The sequence below is a fragment of the Chinchilla lanigera genome, unplaced genomic scaffold (assembly GCF_000276665.1).
Source record: "Chinchilla lanigera isolate Chin_1 unplaced genomic scaffold, ChiLan1.0 scaffold00005, whole genome shotgun sequence".
Taxonomy (NCBI): Eukaryota; Metazoa; Chordata; class Mammalia; order Rodentia; family Chinchillidae; genus Chinchilla; species Chinchilla lanigera.
Genome location: NW_004955406.1, coordinates 22,362,871 through 22,387,873, shown reverse-complemented (window position 1 = coordinate 22,387,873; position 25,003 = coordinate 22,362,871). Strand labels below are relative to the sequence as shown.

Genomic DNA, 25,003 nt, shown 5'->3' with positions numbered 1-25,003 from the left:
TGGTGGGGAGACCATCTGCTCCCAGCATCAGGTGATGATTAAGTAGACTGTCTTACACTGGGCACACAAACAGTCCCACCAGTGGCAGACAGTGACACACAGGGACACATGCGTGACCGCCAGGAACTGCACGCTGTGAGGCAGCAGGGGCATAACGGTGAGGTCATGCATCCAGAAAGGCCACCCCAAGGAAGTGAAAGATGAGTAGGAAGCAGCCTGGCACCGCACGCAGGCGATCACTGGGGCAGAGGGACAGGCCTGGCTGGTCGAAGAGCACAACAGGAGGCTGGTGTGGCTGAGGCGAGGGGGCCGTGGCAGCCACAGGGTCTTTCTGTCAGGAGTCTGGGTTGGGTCCTTAGAGCCATGCCGAGACACTGAAGGTTTAAAAACTCAGTCTGGCTGCTGTGTGGAGAATGGATGGAAAAGTTAGGAGACTATAGTGACCGATGCGCTGATAGTGGCTTGGCCTGGGAGGTGACAGAGGGTTAGAGGAAAGTGAACAGATGGGGTGTGAAGGGCATTGCTAGTCGCAGGGGGGATACAAGGTGAGTCAGCCCCAAGATTCCCTCCTGAGATGTGCACCAGCAGTGGGAGGTGTACCTCCCTCCACGGTGGAACGACCAAGTGCCACATGGGAGGTGGAGGGAAAAAGACGCGGGAGTTCAGAAGAAGGTAGGGCCATGAGGTTGGGGTGTGCAGGCAGGCCCGAATTTAGGGCACTGCCTTAAGGAAGGTGACATTCAGGCAGGGCTCCAAAGGCCGGCAACATGGGTAAGAAGGCGCAAATCTGGAAAGGCCAGCCCAGCAGGAAGAGCCAAGGTGAGCCCTGAGCTGTGAGCCAGGAAATGGGCAAGCAGGGTAGAACTGGAGGAGAACCCAGGCGGAACTGTAAACAGGAGTGCTGGGGATGGAGGTGGGAACGTTTTCAGAGTCAGATTCAGATTCTAAGTGTCAGGCTAGGGCAATAAACAAGAAGACAAAAACACTGAGTCTTTTGGGGAGCAGGGGCAGAGTGCTAGGGTTTAAACCTAGAATGTCACCTAAAAGCCTCATATATGCAGAAGGGGGAACCTTGGGGGTGCTGTACTCTCAGTGAATTAATTCACTGAGGCACTGAGCTGCAAGTGCTGCTAGGAGATGGGGCCTGGTGAAAAGAGGGGATCACAGCAGGTGTGACCAGGAAAGATTCATCTCCCGCCCTTCTCCCTTCACTTTCTTGGCCATTAGGATGCAAACAGCTTCCCTTCGTGATTCCCCTCGGCCAAGCCATTTCTGCCTTGGAGCCAACTGACTATGGGCTGAAACCTCTAAGAACTGTGAACCAATATAAAGCTCTCCTCCTTTAAGTTGTGGACGTTGGGCATTCTGTCTAAGCAATGGGAAAGTGACTTGGACAGAGTTCAGATTCAAGAGAGTTTTGAGTGTCGGGCTAGGGTAATAAACAAGGGGACAAAACCTTTGCTGAAGCTAGGCACATCCATAATCCCAGCTATTGCAGAAGGCAAAGCAGGAAGATCTGAAGTTAGAGTCCAACCTTGGCTTAAACTTGTCTCGAAATGAAAAGGGGCTGGGGATGTCATTCAGTGGTAGAACATCCCTGAGTTTAATCCCCAGTGATGGAGGGGAAGAACTTTCAATAAAGCCCAGCTTGGTTATAACTCTATGTGGTTTTCTTAGGAATAATTACTGTGCTATTCAAGTTTTGATGAATCACTGGATGACAGAGTCAGTGAGGCTACCAGCATCTGCTCCTGGGATTGCTGCTACCTGTGGGTCATTTACCAAGGATTCTAACTTCTTTTATACTCCATCCCTTCCTCATTGAGTATTGGTGCAGAGGTGGGGGGGTTCTTAGAGAAAACATGGTTCCAACTTTCAAGGGGTCTAAGAGTTGAACAGATAGAGTTAAATTGCAATAAATATTTATCTAGAAGTGGCACAAAGTGGAAAATATTCTCTCTAGCACATGGAGTGTGGCACTAGATTTCACAGTGGGTGGTGACACATAAATGTCACTTGAGGGTTGGCCTCGGAAGGAATTAGTAGGAATTCACAAGGAATTAGTAAGAATTAGTAGGAATTCACAAGGCAAGAAAAATGAAATGCAGCTGGGGATTTAGCTCAGCAGTGCAGCGCCCGCCTGGCACGCATGAAGCCCTGAGTTCAATTCCTGATACTGGAGAGAAAGAGAGAAAGAGAGAAAGAGAGAAAAAGAGAAAGAGAGAAAGAGAGAAAGAAAGAAAGAAAGGAAAGAAAGAAGAGAAAGAAAGAAAGAATGAAGAGAAAGAAACAACTAAGGAAGGAAGAAAGGAAGAGAAAGAAAAATAGAACAAAGGAAGGAAGAGAAAGAAAGAAAGAAGGAAGGAAAAGAAAGAGAGAAAGAAAGTGGAAGACAGGGCTTCCAAGTACAGAGGAGTTCTGTGCAAAGACACACAAACATCTTTTCAACTCTTGCACAAAGCCTATAGTGTGATGAATGAGTTCTTCCAGTTGCTACAAAGCAACAGCATTACGTATTTGTCTCTCACAAATGTGAATTTTGTGTACCAAAAAGGATATTTGTAAGTCACATTAGTTACACCCACTACCCTTACTTTTTCCTCAGGAAAATTTTACTGACTTTCATATTTCCAGGACAGAAAGGGAAGGAATCGTAAATCTGCTTTTTCAGAGAGCTGTAAACTCGTCACCCATCTGGGGCCCAGAGGGACTGGGGAAGCACACCTGGTTCCCACTTTGGACATTTGCAGGAAATCAGTCCCTGTTGAACAGTTTGAGTGTCCATAAGTTACCTCAGATGCCCAAGACCATTCATCTTGTCTCAGAAATGTGTTGAATTCTTTATTTTCTTCAAAAATTAACATGTGGAGACTGTGAGACCAAGCGAAAGTGAGCAAGGAGCTCACGGAAGGCTGGAAACACTATCCTGCCACCAGACACCAGTGTTTGACAAAGGTGTGGACTGCAGGGCAGGTAGCGCCCTGACTGCCAAGGCCACCCTGGCTCCAGAAGGGGCTAGGAGACAGAAAGGGGCGGGCTGACAGAAAAGAAGCATTTTGGGGAACTGACCCATCTCATGTACTTCCTCTCTCCCTACCCTCCACCTCCACCCCCACCCCAGTCTCTCTCCTTTTCTCTCAGAGTAGGCTGTGCGTCAGTTCCGGGAAGGTGGGGACATTTCCTGAGGCGTTTACAACACCCAGAAGTTGTCCTAAGGGAGGCCGAACCCCATTCAGCACACCAGGCCAGGAAGGTTAGGACCCGGCCCTGGGCCGTCCTGCCGTGGAGACGCCCCCAAAGCCCCGTGTACCAGCAGCTCTCTCGGCTGCCACCTGGGCTTCACCACCATGTCCCTGGCTGAGGCCATCAGCCTGTGGAATGAAGGGGTGCAGGCAGCTGACAAGAAGGACTGGAAAGCGGCCCTGGATGCCTTCAACGCAGTTCAGGACCCTCACTCCCGCATCTGCTTCAATATCGGCTGCATGCACACCATCCTGGAAAACATGCCTGAGGCCGAGAAGGTGAGTGGTGGGGGCTCTCCCTGCCTGCCGGTGCCCTCCAATGACTGCTCTCAGCCCAGCTGCATTTTAGAGACCTTGCCTCTGGGGAGCTTTAAAGGCACAAAAATTGTCCAGGCCCCACCCCCAGAGGTCCTGGTTTAATTGTTCTGGGGAGGGACCTGGCAGCCACAGCTGTAAAAGCTCCCCAGAGTTGCAAGTTACATTCTCCTTTCTTCTCCATCTACTAAACTCAAAACCTTCTGCAATTATTCTTTAACACCTTTATGAAGACTCTCTTAGTTACATTTTCTTGTACATTTCTCTGCTGGACATAGGATCCTGTCTCACCTCTGTGCAGCTGATCATAGGCACCTCTGCGACCATCCAAGAATTTCAGGTGTGTCGGCTTTGCCTGCCCAAGAGACTGAGGAGAAACACTTATGAAAAGGGGGTTTCATCCCAGGGTGATGATTCTAGCCAGTTATGCAGGCATTTGTTTAGGGGTTCTGAGACTGCCAAAGGAAATCACATTGTGATTGATTACTGATGTCTGACGAAGGCATGGTGTGAAGTGTCTTAGCAATTTTTATCTCTTCAATATCCTACTATAGAGTCAAACACTCTCAGTAATCACATTTTTGGATTGCTCATTGTAATGTGAAAAAGGCATGGAGTTTGGAGGAAGCAGAAAGTCTGGTACTATATCCCAACACTACCTTCCTGGGCCTTTAGTAGCAAGCCACATAAACTTCTGGCTCTCAGCATCTTGAGGGTTTATACATAATGAGGATTAAGTGAGACAGCAATTATTAAAGGGTTGTATAAGTGGACATTGTGGTGTACAGCTCTGTAATCCCAGCTACTTGGGAGACTGAGGCAACCTAGCAAAAACCTGTCTCAAAATAAAAAATATAAAAGGCTAGAGATGTAGCTCAGTGGTAGAGCACTTGCCTAATATGTTCAATCCCCACTATTGGAAAAAAAAATGGTGTGTGTTTCACATCACTGCACAGAAGTTCTTATTCGCACCTTTCTGCCAGCTTTGCGTGGTGCTCTGTAGACTGACTCCCCGGGCATGCTTGATGACACAGTTCGTTCACCAGTCTTCCTGTGCTGCCGGTGAGTGAGCCCCGGCACATCCTCCGGGAAGAGGCAAGTGACTTGAAATGCACTCGCATGTGACAAGTCAGTTTCTGGCCCCCAACAGGCGCAGGTGCGGACGTCCACCTCCTGCGGGAGGAGGGACCACCAGGCCAGCGGGGCTGTCACTGCCACCTTGGCCTGAACGTGGATCCTGTGGCCATCACACCCCTCTTTTGCTTACCTCCGCCCTCCTGCCCTGGGGGTCTCCCCGTAGTCCTCTGCTGAGGCCCCCTCACTCTCTCCGCCCTGCCTGGTGTCCTGCTGGAGTCCTCATACTAGCCCTTCATATATATCTTTCTTGTCTTCTATTATTTCAATCATGTGCTGTTTTGTATTATAAGCAAATTAGTTTACGTTTTATACTATTTGGATTTTGACTCTGCCATTAATCTGGAAAGGCAAATAGTAGCATCCCCATTTCACAGAGGGGAAAGTGGGGGAGGTGTCCTGCTTCGCAGTGAGGATATAATGACTGGGGAGTTCTGACCCAGGGGTCTGTGCTGTCCTCCTGTTTCCCAAAGGCCCGCATTGTTCTCGAACCCCTTTTTGACTCACCCTTGGGCTCATCCCTCACCTCCTCACTGGCCCTGGCCTTCTCTCCACAGGCCTTCACTAGAAGCATTAACCGGGACAAGCACTTGGCCGTGGCTTACTTCCAACGAGGGATGCTCTACTATCAAATAGAGAAGTAAGTGGTCCGATGTTGCCCACACCAGGGACGTCTAAGAGAAATGCAAGGGCCCTCAGTCCTGCTAGGCCGGGTGTTGGGTAAGGATCTTCTGGCCTCTGTTGGGAAGGAAGCTTGGCGGGACAGGACCTTCTGCAGAACGAGGGAAGAAATGAGCGTGGCAGGCAGGGGCGTACTGGGGAGAGAAGGCACGTGAGCCCCAAATTGTAAGATAGCAGTGGCATCCTCACAGCATGCCTCGCACACCACCGTGGCCCTGCTGACAGCCAGCAAGGAGCCCTGCTAGTGTCCCTGAGGGGTCACTCATGGTGGCCTCCTATTCTGATGTACTGAGCTGTCTCCAGAAGAGGATTATCTGGAAATCACACCAAACCCTGGCTTCATCCCAGCAAAATGCACTTTCAAACCTGGTTTAATACATTGAATGAAATATAAATCAGCCACAGAAATGAGAATACAAACTATTACCAGTATAAGAATAAATTAATACAGGTAAATAACTGATACATACATATACATAGATATATAGAGAGAGACAGAGAAAGAGAAAGAGTTCACAGTAGATGTCAAAGTTTAAAAACAGATTTCAAGACAGTGCACATAGCAAATCTCATTTGTTTCACAGAAGAAAGACTACAGACCAGAGACCAAATTTATTGGTAATACTTTCCAGATGATAGGGTGATAGATCTATTTTCTTCTATCATCCTATCTGTATCTTGTAATATGTTCACAGTCAACATGAACTAATTAGTAAAAAGATAAATTAAAAAGGAAAGTTAATTTCAATTCCCACTCTTCCCTCTAATGCCCAAAGAACAAATCTATAAATAACAAAGAAAAATATTCTAAGTGTGAATTTCAAATGTTTTCAAATGGCAAATTGGCCCTGCATAGAAATTGTTCCATCAGTGGGCGCACATTCTGGGGAAAAGGAATTTGGCTCTGGCTGATGAAGATCTTTCTCACAGCAGAACTGGTCCAAGCATGGCTGTGTTGGGGTGCAGGTGCGCAGGGCACTAAGGGGGTTCGGAAGGCCGCAGCAGATGGGCAGGCAGGGGGAGGGGCTGGGCCTTGGAAGGCTTTGATCCTAGGCTTTGGTCAGAAACGCAGCTGTAAAACCAGGTTCTCCACTGTTGCTAGGAGCAACCATAGGCACTCAGAGAACTTCATAGATGTAGATGTAGTCTATTACCTGAATGGATAAGAGCAGAAGCAAAGTCTTCCCAAAATAAAAACCGTAGACACAGAAGCAATCAGGAGACAGTGCCTGGAGTTGAGGGAAGATGAAGGGTGTATACCTTCATCACCACCTGGCCTCTGTCTGACCGCCTACCTCCCTGCTTGACATCCTTCTTTCTTTCGCCCCCTCCTGCATCTTCTGTATTATCCAGACGTACAGAATGCACAAGGAGGCCAAGCACAAATCCTGCAGCCTGTTTTGCATCTCAGAAGACAAATTCTAAGGCCATCCCTTTAATTAGCTCTAATGACCTATAATGCAGAGAGACAATAGAAAAAGAACAGCTTCGGGAAGGATTTCCCGCAGGAAAATGCTCACAAGTTCCAGAGCCTGGAAGGCTAAGATTTTTAATGAGCTAGAAAGATCTAAAGGTAAGACTCAGGACTCGGCTAGTCTGGCTCATAATAGTTAAATCCAAGAAAAACATCTGCAAGATTTAAACTTATAGTTCAATAGCTCTCTAAGAAAGAAATCAGAAATGAGGAACTGCTCTCCACCCACCCCTAGCTGGCTCCTTTTCTTTTGCCCAACCGGTAGGTATCAGTATTGTTCCTGCCATTCTCTTCTTAACTCTGTTCTCTTGTGTGACTACAGCAGGGGTTGTTTAACGGCAAAATGCATGGACTCCATCCCCAGAAGTGACATACAAGCACACACATTCTTACATGTAAATTTTGGGGGATATGGATATGGAAGTCCATATGGGAACCTTAAAGACCCATTTTTGGGCAAGGGCACCCTCTTCTAAAGTACTAATCTCCATTTGTAACCACCTACCTCCTAACTGTACCTAGGATCAGCCCAGAACATTCCTTGTGTGAAACCTTGTCAAGGTGACATCATAAATCTATTTCTCTTCATTCCTACTGGCACAGCCCTCATCAAAACCCTCACTTTTCACCAGTGAAAATTGCACAACGGCCGTCACTTCCAAACTGATTTCCCAGTCACCAGTGTTGTAGCCTTCACCCATATTTTAGAGTGATCTTAATAACTCCATGTGATGAGCTTGAGAACTTCCGGAGGCTCCCATTGCTACAGGATGAAGGCCATGTCTCCTTGTCTGCTCCTCTGTGGTCCAGTGGCTGCCACCCACTCACTCATCCCCCCTGCCCGTGCTCCTCCTACCACACTCACCCCCAAGACCACACACCCCCTCTCTTCTGCCCCTTATTATAACATCGGTCTAGCCTATGACAGATATTTTTGATAGTTGTCTCTTTCACTACCACCCTGTAAGTGCCTTAGGAAAAGAAATTTGTACACACACATGCTGATATCTCGGTAAATAGATAGATATTGGTTACTCAGTACATGCTTGTTTAATTAACACAGTGGAAAGGTAGCTCTGCTTTAAGAAACTTATAGGTTCAAAGGGGGAAACAACTCACCGAGACCAGTAAGTGTGATGCAAGCCAGCGCTAGGCATATGCTGTACGCCCCGTTTCTTGATGGGTGCGCCATGGGGAATGGGAGAGGGCCCTTCCCACTGCGTGGCTTAGGGTCCCCCCAGGTGAAATGGGACTTGAGCTGGGGGATGGTGTCATGGATGATGCTTCTCTGTGTAACCTCACTCTCCTATGTTGCTGTGTGGTTTTTCCATCATCATAAAGTTCCAGCAGAACAAAGTTACAGCATATTTCTAAGGAGGAGAGTGGCACCTCAGGGATGACCAGGCCAAGCTGTCTCACCTCTCAGGAAAGGGAGGGGACTCTAACTTGTCTTTCAGATTCTATGCTTCCTGAGTCAGGAATCTTAGGATGGTGAAAATAAAATAGTGGTGAGACCCTGCAGACTGATCTGGCTTAAGAGACAAGCCGGAGAAGGCTGGGGCTGAGCCTATGACCCAGCAGCTTCGCAAAGGCACTGGGCCTGGGACTCACCCCTTGCTGTGATCAGTTTCCTGGAGGCAGGCAAAGGAGCTGCAGGATTCCAGGCTGCACGGGCACTGGTAGCTGAGGAACAAGCAGAAACTTCAGGGGTTACTAGGAGACCTCTGCAAGGCCTGTTACAAAAATGATTATGAACCCTCCCAAACTGGGAGCTGTGAAAAGTCACAGCAAGATGTATGCTTCTGCGGGGAACCCCTGCCCGAGAGAGCGGGGTCAGTACAGCCAGGGTGCCCCACAGGGTGTCACTGGGCGTGGGTGTGCAGAGAACCAGGGGCAAGCAGGGCTGCTTGGCTGGCACAGAGAGAACTGTGAAGAAGGGCAACAAGGAGCAAAGTCTGTGCCCGCCCGCAACGCTCAGGGCTGACCGCTGCTTTGGGCTTTGCACGCTGACCTTGCTCAGACTTGTGCTGTGTGTCAAAGCAGCCCCTTCCCCACCGTACACGATAGGTGCACCTCGGGCCCAACACTGGGAGGTTCAGTAAAGGCCCACAGATGTGCTCAAAGACGCTTTATAAATGGACCCTTCGAAGGGACATCTCACCGTGTTTCATCACACAAAGCAGACCCTGAGTAATTTCTCTACACCTTCTCCCTTCCAGGGGGCCCAGGTCTCTCCCACATCTTGTTGGGCTAGAGGATTATAGGGAGGATTTTGTGGCCTCCTGCAATGCCAGGTAGACACAGATGGGTCTCTTCGTAGTGGAAAGCCATCTGCTTAACCAGCTTGGCCGGGAGGAGGTACATTTGTGGGTTAATGCCTCGCGTACTTTGAGCACACCCTCTGGGATTCCCGCCTGCCTCCAGTCAGGCTGTGGGAGGAGCACAGTGGGAATCAGAGGGGAGGCAACAGGACACTTCAGCTTCCACCTGCTCCTCCTTCTTGGCCCAGCGAAGCCATCCAGCTACCCAGGCTTTCCATTTAGAAACCCGCGATGCCTGCCTTCTCCTCCTCTGGATGACCTGAAAGACGTAAGACAACGACTTGAATCATTGCTTCCTAAAGAACGGCCTGCTTCTAATCCATGTTACAGTTGTCCTTGTTAAGCGCAGGGATACCAGGGAAGGCCATCTCCCTGTTTAAACCTGGCTGTCCTCTCCCATCACTCCTGTAGCCACTGCAGCAGCCTGATGGTGAGCTACTTCAGACCTAATGGGACAGCAAGTCCAGCTTCTCCCCGAAACACCTGGGGTCTGCATCCCCCAGGACACTGAGGCAACCAGCCCTCCTGGGCTCTAAGCCTCTGTGGGCTGTCCAGGGAGAGCCACAAGAGTTCTAACTTCTACACATTTATATTTTTTAAATCTCTTGATGATACCTAATGGGTGTGGCATATCAAGCTTTTAAAAAGCATGAGAGAAATGATTGGCGCATGGGTTTAATTGGTAGAGTTTAAAGCTGAAAAATAAAGGAATTACTGTGTACACTAGGCACTCCCTGCACACCTGAATGCATGATCTCATTTAGTTCTCACAGCAGCCCTGTGAGGCATGTACTATTTTTATCATTCTCTTATTCAAGAGATGAGGAACCAGACCTTAGAGAAGTGACGTAACTTGCCCAGGTGTAAGTGAGGTAACCAGATGTAAACGGCAGAGCCGAGGCTCAGGCTCAGTTGGTTTTGACTGCAGAAACTGGATCTGGGACCGCCTAGTAGCAAGCTTCTCTTATTATACACTCTTTGTGTATAATACGCTCCTTGAATACAGTATGATCCCACATTATTGACCAGGACCTGAGGCCACAGAGTAACTGCTGGAGCCTCCCAGGTGTGACAGGCCTGCTGGATGTGGTCCCTGGCCCCTGGCTCCTAGCTTAGGGTGCCTTCCTGTGCAGCAGTTCCTCCTGAGGATTCTTGCCAACCTGTGTCCAAATTCCAGGCTCTTCTCTAGGAGAAGCCTGGAGGGATCAGAGAGTGGCCTAGGGCCTTTTGGCCTAGTTGTTTCCAGGTAAGAGCCACAATCAAGCAGCCAAATCTGTCCCTGCCAGGCCAGAGGCTGAGCAGAGTAATGGGTTGGGTAGCTGGTTTTTGGTGTTCCTCATTCCCTACAGCCCAGCAATGGGTGCCTCCCCACAGCACAGCTGGAGGTCAGAGTTGGGCCTCTGCCCTGGTCACCTCCTCAGGAGTGTGGTCCTAGGTCCTGCTCACACCCTTTGAACCTCGTTGATGTGCCCAGCACCCGTTCTCTCCCGCAATCCCAAGCACAGCAGTCCTAACAGTTGCTGGGCCAGGCTGGTCTGACCTTGCAGGAGCAGGGGGTGGGAGGATATGAGCAGCCAGCAGTTTTCCAAATCAGCTCCGAGACTCTGTAGGGACCCAAGGTGGGCAGGTGTGGCTCTGCTCAGAGTCCTCAAAAGAGAATGCAGACTGTATTTGAAGGGGAAAAACCAGGTTGCCAGAAAAGTGGGAGTTATGTTCTGTCCACGAGAAGAAAATCTTTGTGTCTATCTCAGACTGGAGGCCTGGAGAGGCCAGGCTGGGATGCACAGCCTCATGGGGGAGGTTCACACAGTGTCCAAGGAGTCCTTGGTTTCAGGGTTACTGAAAACTAGAACAGGTCACTAGAAAATAAAAAGGCTTTTTCTCCCGGTGAGATGGGTGGGGAAAGGAGAAGCAGAGGCACTTTTTATTCTGCATTTGTTCCTCCATGTTCTGGACTGGTTTATTGTTTTCCTCTGTCCTGCAGATATGACTTAGCCATCAAAGATCTTAAAGAGGCCTTGATTCAGCTCCGAGGGAACCAGCTGATAGACTACAAGATCCTGGGGCTGCAGTTCAAGCTGTTTGCTTGTGAGGTAAGAGGCAGGGCCGGCCCAGGCAGGCGCAGATTTCTGTTTGCTGACACTTGCAGCGGCTTGTGAAAGTCTCCTGGCGTCCTATGCCTTGAGGTCAGATTTTCCCTTAAGAGAAGCTTCAGATGGGCTGATGGTACAATTCATTGGAAGACTGCTTGCCTCGGGTTCACCTCCAGCTCCACAAAAAGTAAAAAGCAAGAATTGGGTGACTGCAGGATGATCATAGAGTCAGTAGTCGGTGTGAATCTTAACAGGCTCAAAAGGCCATGCAAAATGAGCCCGCTGGGCTCTCCTACGGGAGATGACACGAATGTGCTCCCTATGAAAGTATGCATAATAATTTGTGTGTTTCACTTAACAATTTAGGTTGACAAACTATTGGCTCAGCATCATACTGAGAAATCCAAAATCACGAGCTCACTCTCCATGTAGCACCTGATGTAACCTCTCTGTCTCCAAGTGGCAGATCACACTTTTCAATATTAATGGTTCTTGGCCTAGTACTTAGTTGATGCCCAAAGACAGAGGGAAGATAATTTGGCACAAATCTGCCGCCTCTTGTTCAAACAACAGCTCACTGCACAAATATAGGTCAAAGTTTCTGTGGAAGGACTTCTTTTCTGTATTACCAAAAGGGAGAGACATGACTGCCTTTGCCTTAGTGGGTTCATGGACTTTTCCCAAACAACCTTCCCTCCCCTCCCCAACCCTCATACCAGCAGCTTTAAAAAACTAAAATCCCTGCAGACGTCAGGGATCTTTATTTAGAAGAATTGCTGAAAAAAGTCCCTTTGCTTTAGTTTCTCAGGCATAAGACATATTCCCAGGGTTTCTCAGGGCTAAACATAGAGTCCACAGCTGCCCAGGGCCCCTGGGGACATAGGGTCCCATCCCAGCCTGACAGCAGGCTTGCAACTTTCTCCATTTCTCACAGTCTGGGCAGAGGAGGCTTTGCGTTAGGAATTGGCTGGCATTTGACCAGATTCCAGAGGAAAGTTTCTCAGCCATGGTACCACTGATAGGTTGGACTGGACATTCTTAACTGTAGGAGTTGTCCTGTGTTCTGTGGGGTCTTTGGCAACATCTCTGGCCTCTACCCACTAGATACCAGTAGCACTCCATCCTTGGTTATGATGACCAAAACTGCCTCCACTTATGCAGATTAAAGGCTTGGGGGACCAAGTAGGTCTGGGGAAAAGATCAGAACTCCAGGAGGGGAACATCCTCCATGTCGCTTGGGTTGAACTAACCTGATGGACACGAAAGACTGGCTGAGAGGGCTCCTTTACAGGTGGAGCTTTAGCTCTCAGTGTCTAAGACCCTCTATGCTGCGGGATCCACTACTTTTAATTTTGTTCCTCTTCTCACCATGGTGTAACCTTGGCTTCTGAGAAGCCACACCTCTTGTTGAGGAGTCTCAAGGTTTCTCTAGTGACCCAGAGATAAAATCTTATTGAGGGAAAAAGTCTCAAGAGAAGGTGACTGAGAACCAAATAGGAACTCTGCAACCACCTTGAGTTCTTATTTTTGTACACAGGGCTAAGACAGGCAGCCAACCATGTATAGATGTTTCTCTGCTTATGGCTACAGGTTATCTAGATAAACTCATATTAAATTTAAAATATCCTAAATTAGGCTGGGTGTGGTGGCACACACCTGTAATCCCAGTGCTCAGGAGGATCACTGTGAGTTCAAGGCCAGCCTGGGCTACATAGTGAGTTCAAGACCAGCCTGAACTACATAATGAGACCCTGTCTCAAAAAAACAAAACAACAAAAAATCCTACATTGAAAATGTGTTTAATGCATCTGACTGAACTTCACAGCTAGCAACACAGTATGGGTTGTAGGTCGCTGGTCGTCTGTCCTTGCTTAAAGATGCTGCTGCCCATATTGCAAGAGAAGATCATAGTGCATATTGCTAGCTGGGAAAAGATCAAAACCTAAAATTTAAAGTACTGTTTTTGTAGTACTTTTGCACCATTGAAGAGTCAGAAAATCCTAAATAGAGCTGCGTACAGAGGCACATGACTGTCATCCCAGCTATTTGGGAGACTTAGGCAAGAGGATTGCTAGTTTGAGATGAGCCTGGGATAGTTTAGTGAGACCCTGGCTCAAAATAAAAAAAAAAAATAAAAAGGGGTGGAGGTGTAGCTTAGTGGCAGAGTGCTTTCATAGTGTGCGTGAGGCCTTGGGTTCAACCCCTCCCCCGTCAGTCTTAAATCAAGCCATCATAAGCCATCTGTATGCAGCAGGCATCCGTTCGGGGATGCTCAAAAATGGGCCTGGAAGGGAGTGTACGTCATCACTTCTGGGCGTGGTCTTGGCCCCCATCATCTAACACCAGCTGTTATCTCCATGGAAACACCAACTCTGCCACCCATCCATGCCTGGCAAGTTAGCATCTCTTGGCAGGAGGCCTCAGCTCTTGCACATGAACTCCTCCCTAGGGCTGCCTGAGTCTTGGCATGCTATGGCCACCAGCTTCCCACAGAACAAAGAACCAAGAGAAGGTAAGGTGGAGTGTCAGGTCTTTTATAGCCCAGTCTGAAAAGTCACACCCCTTCTTTTCCATAGCATCCTTATCCTTCCTACTTTGCTTCAGTCAAATAGGTTTTTAAAAACCTTGCTAATGCAGCTAAAAGATTATTTGAGCTTATGTGTAAGCTGTGAAGCATGATAATAAAACAAATACTCATAACCCCACACCCTAGTTAAAGACCTGCAAAATTATGAAAATTACTCAATTTGCCATTCCCTCCTGCCCCAGGCAAGTGAGCTCCATGCTAAGTCTCTGTCCAGCTCCGCTGAATCCTGTCTGTGGAGTTTCCTCACACACATTGCCATGTTACAGTCTGCTTAACTCGTGTGGCCCAAGCCTGGTTCCGGGGTGCTGCTGCAGGACAGTGTATCTGGAACCCGCTCCTCACCCTGCACCTTTCCAAAGGTTTGACCCAGCCTCCATGGCAGGAGCTGGACTGGGAGGGCACACACCTAATTCTCTTCTCAATTCTGCCTCTTCATGGGGACTTGGACGAGTCATTCTTCTCCATACTAAACCAACACAGCAGTTTTTGTCCCTTTCTCACTAGTTGGCTGCTGGAAGAATACCCATGATGTTGAGTGTATACCTTATGTGATGCTTTTTTAACACCGTGCTTGTGCTTGACCTAACTCAGTAGCAAGACAAATCCTCGATATTTCACATAGTCCCAGGAAAGCTGGGGAAGGCAAAGGCGTCGCCAGGCTGCATTCCCTATGTGTACCTGTGAACCCTTCCCTGGTACTTTGATTCAGCATAGCCTTGAATTGTATGCCTTGGCCTCTGCCTTTGTAGGTGTTGTACAACATCGCTTTCATGTATGCCAAGAAGCAGGAATGGAAAAAGGCTGAAGAACAGTTAGCTTTGGCGACGAACATGAAGTCTGAGCCCAGGCATTCCAAGATTGACAAGGCCATGGAAAGTGTGTGGGTGAGTGTGGCGGCAATGCAGGTGGCGAGAGGACCTCCTCAGGTTCTTACTGGCTTCAGGGGACCCCACAAAGGGGGGCCTTTCCTTTCTGAGAGTTCTGGGAAACATTGCTCTTTCTCCTTTGCTGAGTAGCCAAGCCCTAAAGCTCATATACCTCTTGTCCGGGGCACCGCAGGAAGCAGGATCTGAGTTGTTGGGCAGTGCTGTGCAGCCCCCAAGCACTGTGAGGTCAGAGGCTGTGGGTGTTCATTTCTGAGTCCCAGAGCCTGGCACAGTGCCAGGCACATAATAGCTCTCAGCAACAGTGTATTGATTATATGGGTCAATGGTGAAAATTTCCAGGGACTTGAGTGCAGGGAAGAATGAAACTAGTTTTAAATAAGACTTTTAAAGCACCAAGAAGGAGAGGGTCCAAGGCAGTCTTTACATGGCTCTCCATACCAGCAATGCCAGTCCCAGGGGAGCACTGTCGTGGCTCTGGCTAGGGTCCTGGCCACCCTAAGGGACACTATGTAGACAGGGAGAGAGGCACTGCCCTCTAGGAAAAGAGACCACTGGGCACATAACACTGGCAGATGTCCACATGGTCTTGCAGCACGAGATGGTATTGAAACCAACGGTTCCCACCTTACAGTCGAGAATAATAAGAAGACCAGTCCTTACCAATTTGGAAAAAGTGCTCTCGTGAGGTTATTTCAATGGATCTTACATCATTTGATGAGGGGAGCTGCACAAGTATTATCACCCTGTGTTCAGATTCGGAACTCTAATCACGAGCAGCATAAGGACATCTGGGTGGCTGCATTCAGTGGCGCTGATGCAGTACTAACTGTACCCGTGTTGTCTGCACAGTGAAGAAACCCAGAGACGAGCTGCTAGCATGCTCAGAGCCAGCTGCTAGCACTAAGAGCACGTGACCGCCCGTTGTTTTCTGTGTTACAGAAACAGAAGCTGTACGAGCCGGTGGTAATCCCTGTGGGGAGGCTGTTTCGACCAAACGAGAGACAGGTGGCCCAGCTGGCCAAGAAGGATTACCTAGGCAAGGCCACGGTAGGTGGGAGTGCTTGAGGCTCCTCTGCCCAGGCCGTGTCGCTCCAGGAGGTAGGGGCTCTTGGGAAGAGCTGTCTTCCCCATGGCTCTGGCCCCATGATCACAAGGAGAGGCTGGCTCACAGTGACAAGGTCTGGCTAAAGGACATGCAGATGCCTCTGGCTTGTGTTCTCCAGGCTGCCCACTTCTCCCTGCGGGCCTGCAGTTACTCTCAGGACGCTAAAGCAGCACAAGGTTGAGCCAGGGGGAAGAAGATTCTGCGAGGAGGAGAGAACAAGTTAGGGGAGAGGACGCTCAAGGCATGCCCTGGGCTCCACGCTTCCTGTAGCTCACTTCTCACTGCTGGGAGGACTCTGTCCCTCTCCCACAGCCCTGTGACCAGACTCCTTCCTATACTGGACTCTTTCTGAATCCAGGTCTTAAATCCTTTCAGACAGAGTCCAAAGTGAATCAGCAGTTTCACTCCAAAGCTGAGTTTGACTTTGACACATATTTAGGACTACAGATGTCCACATATCCATCAGTGGATGAATAGATAAGCACAATGTGATCTGCAATGGAGAATTACTCAGCCAAAAAAAAGGAATGAAGCACTGATCTAAGCGGCAACAAGGATGAACCCCGAAAACTCGATGCTGTGCCTAAGAAGCCAGACACAAAAGGCCACATGTTGTACAATTCCTTTTGTTATCTAAAATATTTGAACAGGCAAATCCACAGAGATAGCAAACAAACTCATGGCTTCGAGGCCCTGGGGAAAGAGGACTGTGGATTAATTGCTTAATGGTACACCATTTTCTTTTGGGGTGAGAAACAATGTTTTGAAACCCGATAGAGGTGGTGGCCGTGCACCACTGTGGGTGTACTAACTCATTTACTTAATATGAGTTTCACTGTAATAAAAAAATTTCTTTTTGGAGAGGAAGAGTGAGCTGGATTATTGGAGGTGAGGTGAGAACTAGTTTCTTTGGTTCTGAAACTTTAGTATAGAAAATGAGTAACCTAATCCTTAGCCACCTCTCCTTCTGCCACCGGCACAAGTGAACATGGATCTGCAGCATGAGAAAAGAGGAAATCTTAAGATGGGAAAACAGGCCCGCAGAGCCCTCACACCCTGCTGTCTTCATTTCAGGTTGTGGCATCTGTGGTGGATCAAGACAGCTTCTCCGGGTTCGCCCCTCTACAGCCGCAGGTGAGTGGTCCTGCCCTGCTGCCTGGAGCTAATCTCCAGAGATGTCTGGGAAACACCCCCAGGGAGAACTGTGCTGAGCTGCCCTTACAAGACAGCTTACAAGAGGGCTCCTTGCCGGCTACTCTGTGCTGCTGAAGGGACTGCCTGCCCATTTAGTCCCAGTGTCCACGGCCAGTCAGGATGACAGCCATGTCAGCTAATCTCATGTCTTCACCCCTCTAAATTCTAATGGATCTGTTGTCTTGTGAAGCCTTGACCATTCCCTCAGAAAACTGAGATGCAAGCTGTAGAAACACCCGCTCCCAGTACTGGGGATTGAACTGGGGATGCAGTGGGGCTTTGCACCAAGCTACATCCCCAGCCCCACCTCCCCACTTTTGAGACACTGTCTTATAGATTACTAAATTGTCCAGGCTGGATAAACCTTGTGATCCTCCTGTCTCAGCCTCCTAAAGTGTTGGATTATAGCCATGCACCACCAAGGCCAGCTTGTGGAAGGCTTTTTAATAAGCCTGGGGCTTGAGGACTTAGGCTTTCCTGGCCCCATTTATTTGCTTCTCTGTAGGGGATTTTCTTGGCAACACTAGTCGGGTGCCAGAGGGACTCATTTTTCAGACCCAAATGTGCTCGGAGAGATGGTCTCAGATGAGTAGAACGGTGGTGAATCTGGAAATGAAGACCTAGGGACTGATTGTCCTAGGAAATAAAGTCCTAGGGACTAGAGGAGGGTAACATAAGAGCCCTACTGCAGTGGCCTCGATGGGCAAGGGCAGGGGCAGCACAGCAGAGGGAGGTGTGCTGAGCATGGACACTCCCTGGCCCCTGCCCAGGACAGCACTGACCACCTCGCTAGGTCAGCATGATCACTGCTGGGCCAGAGTGGGACCAGCAAGAAGGATAACGGAGCGCCAGGGTCCAGACTCCTTCTGCTGTTCCTTCATAATAAAGTTGAAGAAAACCCAAGGGCCTTGACGTTCAGTTCAGCCAAAGGACCACAAGAGGGAAAAGAAGCCCAGCTAACTAGACTCCAAGATACGCAGTGTAGAAACAGGAAATCTGTATTGGAAGAAAATTCTGGCCTGGCCAGTGGGCCCTGAGTTGATTTTAAACACCCAGAATTGTCATGTGATAGAGCAGACATTAATTATAGAACAGAGCTTTTGGAAACTGTCCTGGGAAAGGGACAGAGCTCAAGGTCAAAGCACTCCCTGACACCACATTGCTGTGTGACAGCTAACCTTCTCCAGAAGCCAGCTCTGGCTCAAGTGGAAGTGCTGTGCTGGCGAAATCACTGCCTGGGGAGCTGGTGGGAGGTGTTATTTTCCAAGGTTTACTCAGGATGCACTGTGCCTTCTCCCTAGGCAGTGTTCCCGTCAGCCAGAAATGCAGCCTTTGATTTTCTGGACTGGAAGAATGCTCACATTACCATTAACGGTCTGCTCTCTCCCTCCCCCACTGTCCTCCCTTCTTCATTTCTCCTGAATGTTCCATAGGCAGCCGAGCCTCCACCCAGACCCAAAACCCCAGAGATCTTCAGGTAAGTTAGATTCAGATCCATATGCAGAGTATCCAACTCCATGCTGGAGTTGATGGCAATAACAGGGTAAAGAAGATGAAGCTGGCTCTAAATCTGTGGACTTTTCTAGAATGGGAGGCTCCTTCTGTTTGCAAGGTTACAACAGAATAATGCAGTGAGGATGGAGTCTTGGCTTTTGTGGAGCTGACCAGCAGGGCCTTGTTACAGCTACATCGTGTCCCCAGGTCCCCACGTCAATGTGCATAGCAACTCACGTGGTGAGAGCTTGTGGAAGTGCAGCAGTTGGTGTGGGAAAAAGTCCAAGGTCAGAGGCTAGCTTTGTGCTGGCATCAGGGCCCCTCAGAAGAGGGTGAGGCTACAGCTCTCTTGACAGGAAGCTACAGTGGTGTCCCCTTTCCTGCCTGGGTGTTTCTCACTCCATTGGCACATGTTCTCTGAAGCAGTAAGAGGAAGGATGCAAGAAAAGGAAGTCATTCTTCTGTAAGATGGAAAGCAACATGACACAACCTACAGTTTTCTTAAGAATTCCCTCCAAGTAGCAGAAGAAACCTACTTATCTCCTTAGCAATGAAAGAGCTTAGACAAAAGTGAAAAGTAGCTACAAAAGTGAGAAGGCTGGGTGAGCGCCCTGGAGCTGGAGGAGTCTGTATCCCTTACACAGCAGATGGGATGTTTGGAGACAGAAGAAAGGGCCGAGGGTAGGGTAAGCAGAGGGAGCCTGAAAACCACATGGGACAGCCTTAAGCCAGCCTCGTTCACACATCCCACCATGGCACGAAGCAGCAGCGCCAGAGTGTGGAGGAGTGAGGTGGGTCTCGAGGAGTCAGGAAATGGCTCTGCCCTGCACACAGCAAGGCTGCTGGGAGCCCTCTGTACACAGCCCTCATACTGCTCACGGCTCACCTCTTGCTCTTCATCTCTTCCCCATACCTGGCCCATGATGTCTCCCACCTCTTCCCCATTCATCTTTCTCACTCAGCTTCCACCTGTGCCTTTCCTTTCACCCTACTCCCCCAACCCACCCAGTGCATGTGTGGGACCTGGCCAATTTTATCCAACTCGGAACTTCTGCCCCAGAAGGGAAGGGAGAGTAGGGACTGTCAGCTTCACTATCTTGTGTTGTTTTGGTGTTTTGTTTTTTTAAAAATCCTTGTCCCACAGCATATACGGTCGTCTCCCTTTATCTGCAGTTTTACTTTCTGGGGTTTCCGTTCCTGTAGTCTACCACAGTTGAAAAATATTAAATGGAAAATTCCAGAAATAAAACATAAGTTTTGAATAGTGCCATTCTGAGTAGCATGATGAAATCTCACACTTCCTGCTCCCTCCCACTAGGGACATGAATCATTCATTTGTCCAGCACACTAGGCTCTACGTGTTACCTGCCCCTTAGGCACTTAGTGGCCATCTGTCTATGCAATAAAGAAGGTCTGTTGTGCTATCACGGTGCTTCTGTTCAAGTAATCCATATTTCATTTAAACTGTCCAAAGTGTAAGAGTTTTGCTATAGAGGAGAAGCAAAGAACTTCCTCACAGTGAAAAGGTGGAAGTTCTCGACTTACTAAAGAAAGGGAAAAAAAACATATGCTAAGATTGCCAAGATCTATAGTAAGAAAGAATTTTCTACTTGTGAGATTTTGAAGACAAAAGAAATTTGTGCTGGTTTTGCTGTCACACTTCAAACTGTAAAAGTTACAGCTACGGTGTATGGTAGTGTTTAGTTCAGTTGGGGAAAGCATTACATTTGTGTGTAGGTGTAAGAAAAAACAGTATAGTGAGGCTTCAGTGCTATAGGTAGTTTCAGGTATCCCCCTTGGGATCTTGGATCCTAACCCCTGTGGAAAATGGGGGTGGGTGGCAGTTGGTAGTAGAATCTTCTGTGTTTACGCAGCATCCTCACATGCACTTTCTTGCCAAGTCCCTTTAGGAGGCCAGGCAGGTCACATGGTCAGGTAGATGTGGAGCTAGAGTGACCCTGGAGCCAATTCTGTCTCATTATTCTGGTCCCACAGCACCAAGTGAGAGGATATGGTCCAAGCTAAACAGTGGGCTAGGTCTTCTGTCTCCCTTCCCGCAGGGCTCTGGAAGGGGAGGCTCACCGGGTGCTGTTTAGGTTTGTTCCTGAGACACCAGAGGAGCTCCAGGTCATGCCAGGAAACATCGTCTTTGTCTTGAAGAAGGGCAATGATAACTGGGCCACGGTCATGTTCAATGGGCAGGTATGCAGAGGTTCAGGGGAGGTCCTAAGCGTATGGGACCTGGTGGTAAATGGCAGAACTTCTGTTGAAGTAATATCTGCTACCTTATTTGCAGATGAGCCAAGTGTTTTGGTCTGTCGTTGTCCCTCCCCCTACGGCTCGGGGCTGTTGCATGGCAGGGGCACTGATGATTATAACTCTGTTTTCCCCCTTCTGATTCCATGACGCTGCACTGCAGAAGGGACTTGTTCCTTGCAACTACCTTGAGCCAGTTGAACTACGGATTCATCCTCAGCAGCATCCCCAGGTAACAAAGTGCCTGACCCATTTCCTCCCACTGTGGCAGATCTCTCTTTGGAGGGGAGAAAAGTAGCACGGAAGAGGTTCTGTCACTCAGTAAAGAAAGACTTGTTGGTCCTGGGCCAGTTGAGCTGGCACTAGCTGCTCAGAGTTGAACCTGCGGACAAGGGAGAAGTCCCAAATGTGCTGAGTGCAGGGTCCGCTGGGCCTGCCCAGCTCTGTGACTCCTCCTGGGCAGGGTGGCTTGGGACTCAAAGCCTACCAGGATTTTGAGGGTTAGTCCTCCTCACATGTGTCTCCTTTACCAGGAAGAACCGCCAATGTGTTAGTGCGGTGCCATTAAAAACAAATAAGATCTGTCTTAACACTGTTGAATCAGAATGGGCCTTGGCAGGCACTTTTTCTGAAGCTGTCACCACCTCCGCCAGCCTCCTCCAAGAGCCTACCCTTCTGCCAGGCCTAGAGAGTGCTCTCTGTTGGATCTGAGCAGCTCTGTAAATGATCTGATGGCAGCAGAGCCTCTCTTCCCATGCTGTGGGATCAGCACTTCCTGGTGCTTTGCAGTATTCCAATACCGTGAAATGAGAAGCAGAATTTCCCTTTCTCAGTTCTCTCCTCGGTTGAGACAGGAGTGTAGAATCCTATCCTCTCTCCAGGGTATTTCCAAGCGATGGTAAGGTGGCAAGGGTTTAGGAGGCAATTGTGAAGGTCCTTTCTACTGTGACTTTTATTGTCTTCAGGCTACACTTTCCTCCCCTTTGAATCAGTATGTTTTCCTAGCATTTCTCAGATGTCATGACCACTCTAGCTTTTAGAAAGTCATCTGCACCTGGCTCCTTTCCCCTTGGCACTGTCCTGAGAACTCTGTCTAAATGAAGACTCTGGCTCTCTTCCTGTCCCCTCTAGGAGGAAACCTCCCTGGAACCCGACATCCCACCTCCTCCCAGTTCCAATGCCCCAGGGAGACCCCAGCTGTCACCAGGTTAGTGGCCTTGGAGCAACAGCACAAGCCTGGTTGAGGAATATTTCAGGCCGGCTTCTGAATGAGAGTGGTTTGCCTAGCTTTCCTGGAAATTGTGCTTTCTTCTCCCAGTGTGCCTCTCAGTTTATTACCCCTCAATGCCAAAGCCCCGCATTCTCACACTAGCTACCCATCCCAAACATGAAGTCAGGGTCCCTTCCCCCTGCCTGCTCCAAAACACACATGGGGCGTGGTTGAACGGTGGTTTCTGAGGGACAGTGAGTGTCCCCTCTCAAGTAGTCACCAAAGCCCTTATTTGTTAAGTACTGAAGTCATGCTCCTGAAGAAAAGTTGCTGTAATTGTATGTTTTTACGCCAGAGGGGCATGGCATGGCTCTTTTCAAATGTCTGAGGAGCTATATCTGGAGAAGAAACCACTCCCGCAGTCCTGGGAGGGTGTAGGGTGGGAAAGAACCAATGGGAGATGTGAAAGGGAGATTTTTCTCCCTATAAGGATCTTGCCTGACTGTCTGGGGAAGTAATGGGCTTTCTGTCACTAGTGCAATTTAGGCAGATTTCATACCAGCCTATACCCCCACCAACAGTGGAGAAGGGTTCCTTTTCCCCCACATCCCCAACATTAGCATTTGTTATTAGTTGACTTTCTGATGATAGCCATTCTTTCTGGAGATGGAATCTCAGTGTTGTTTTAATTTGCATCTCTTGAATAACCCAGTGATGTTAAACATTTTTTCATACATTTATTTGCCATTTCTACTTCTTCATCTGAAAAGTATATATTCATCTCACATGCCCATTTTTGGATCGAGTCTTTAAATTTGGGGGTATCTGATCTTTTTCAGTTCTTTATATGTTCTAGGTATTAGGCCTTTGAGGAACAACTGGCTAAAATTTTTTCCCATACTGTGCTGTCTTGGTTACTTTTCTCTCGTTGCTGGGACAAAATACCAGACGCCCAAAATTAAGGAAGGAAAGGTTTATTTTGCTTACAGTTTGTGGAGGTTTCAGTCCGTACTTGGCAAATTACAAGGCAGAGTGGCACATGGCAGAGACCTACAGCTCATGGTAGCAGAACACAGCAAAGCAACAAGCACAAAAGCCAGGAATGGCCCCAAGCAGCCTCTTCCTCTCCCTTACATGTGCAAACTATCCACCCCAGGGTGGGTGCAGCTCTCACACCCATAATCAATCAAACTCTAAAAGCCCACCCCATGACCCCATGAGGCTTTGGGGCGACACCCAGACACAAACCATAACATGTGGGTTGTCTTTTCACTCTGTTGGTGATTTCTTTTGCTGTGCAAATTTTTAATAAGATGAGATCTGGTTGATTCTTTGTATCAGAATCCATAGTTGATTTCATTTTCCATGCAGCTGGGGTTTTGTTCATTAAGTCTTTGCCTACATCAGTGTCTTCAAGAGTTCTACCTATTTTATCTTCCAGCAGATTTAGTCTTTCTGTTTTAATATTTAGATCTCTGATCCATTTTGATTTTAGTTAAGTGCATGGTGATAGACATGGGTTAGTTTTAGTGTATGGCATGTGGGAAGCCAGTTTTTCCAGCACCACTTATTCCAAATGAATTTTAGGAATGTTTTCTCTAGTTCTGGTTGGTATGCTAGTGGTATTCTGATTTGGATTGCATAGACTGGTACAACAACTGTGGAAATCAGTGTGGAGATTCCTCAAAAAACTAGAACTAGAGGTCCCGTGTGACCCAGCTATTCCCCTCCTTGGTATCTTCACAAGAGAATTAAAAACATCATACCACACCAATATATGTGCACCTATGTTTATGGCGGCACAGTTTGGAATAGCTAAATCTTAGAAAAAATGCAAATGCCCATCAACTGATGAATGGATAAAAAAGATGTGGTTTTTTTTATACGTTGGAGTACTACTCAGCCAAAAAGAAGGATAAACTTGAGACATTTATAGCTAAAGGGATGGACCCTGAGACTATACTCTTAAGCAAAATAAATTGGACAAATGTATAACTGTAGCATTGTCTCTCTGGTGCAAGAGACTGAAAGTGTAAGTAAGAACCAAAATGTATAATAGGTATTGTGAAATAGGAAGAAATTGTTCAAAAGGAAAGGGGAACTAGAGAGGGGGAGCAGGGAGGAACGAAAAAGAAAAAATGAGAAAAGAAGGAGAAAATGGAAACAAAGCTTTTGTAAATGAGGAGGAGAATAGGGGTTGAAGGGAGGGGAAGGGAATGGAAAAAAAGGAATCAAGACATATATATCAGGACAAATTCTCTATGATGAACGTGATCATTAAATCTAAATTGTATCAATAAAACTGAATAATAGTAAAAAAGAACAATAATAGATCATCCACTAAATAAAAACAAATTTCAGGACAACTAAAAGAAAAGTACACAATAATCATCAGAATGCCTTTCACCCAGATTCACCAGTTGTTCACATCTTGTACCATGTGCATGTCCTGCTGGCCTTCATATAATTATATTTTAACCCTGAGCCATTTGAAAGTTAAACTGCAGACACATGACACAATCCACCTTGAGCGTGTCTCTCCTAGGAACAGTCTTTTGTGTAAGCGCAGTGCAGTTGTCACATTTAGGACATTTAACACTAACATTGCAAAATACATATTCATATGCAAATTATTTCAACTCCCCCATCCTTGTTTTTTTGTTCTTATTCTTTCTGTCTAGGGGCTCATCAAAGATAACACATTACCAGGGAAGATTTTAAGAATAAAGATTCCTAGGATTTTGATTCTGACGTTTTTGTGTGCAGGGAGGGATGGGGCTTGGGAATTTGTATTTTTAGCAAAAAAAATGCCTAGGTTATTCTAATGATCAGCAGAGTTGGAGGTAAGTGGTTGTTTTTAGAAATTATGTACATATATTAAATGTATTTAATATATGTACATATATAATAAATATATAGTAAATATATTTATAGTAAATATATTTATGCTTCTGTCATGTAAGTTATATGCATACCACTGTTAATAAATTATACACATTAAAAAACATAC

The 25,003-nt window shown here is 47.7% G+C and overlaps 1 protein-coding gene across 2 annotated transcripts in view; it reads left to right on the top strand.

Moving 5' to 3' along the window:
* Positions 1-3,127: 3,127 nt before the first annotated feature.
* Ncf2 (neutrophil cytosolic factor 2) overlaps positions 3,128-25,003 on the top strand; it is a 29,030-nt gene continuing 7,154 nt past the window's right edge. The window contains exons 1-11 of one of the 2 annotated variants that reach the window (XM_013521507.1): positions 3,128-3,521; positions 5,249-5,331; positions 11,152-11,260; positions 13,710-13,772; positions 14,597-14,731; positions 15,674-15,781; positions 16,914-16,973; positions 18,467-18,510; positions 20,588-20,729; positions 20,947-21,015; positions 21,915-21,990. In XM_013521507.1, the coding sequence (XP_013376961.1) occupies positions 3,348-3,521; positions 5,249-5,331; positions 11,152-11,260; positions 13,710-13,772; positions 14,597-14,731; positions 15,674-15,781; positions 16,914-16,973; positions 18,467-18,510; positions 20,588-20,729; positions 20,947-21,015; positions 21,915-21,990 (1,063 nt within the window). In that variant the 5' untranslated portion in view covers positions 3,128-3,347. The remainder of the gene's footprint in view (positions 3,522-5,248; positions 5,332-11,151; positions 11,261-13,709; positions 13,773-14,596; positions 14,732-15,673; positions 15,782-16,913; positions 16,974-18,466; positions 18,511-20,587; positions 20,730-20,946; positions 21,016-21,914; positions 21,991-25,003) is intronic. The other variant, XM_005375038.2, reaches the window with a different exon arrangement.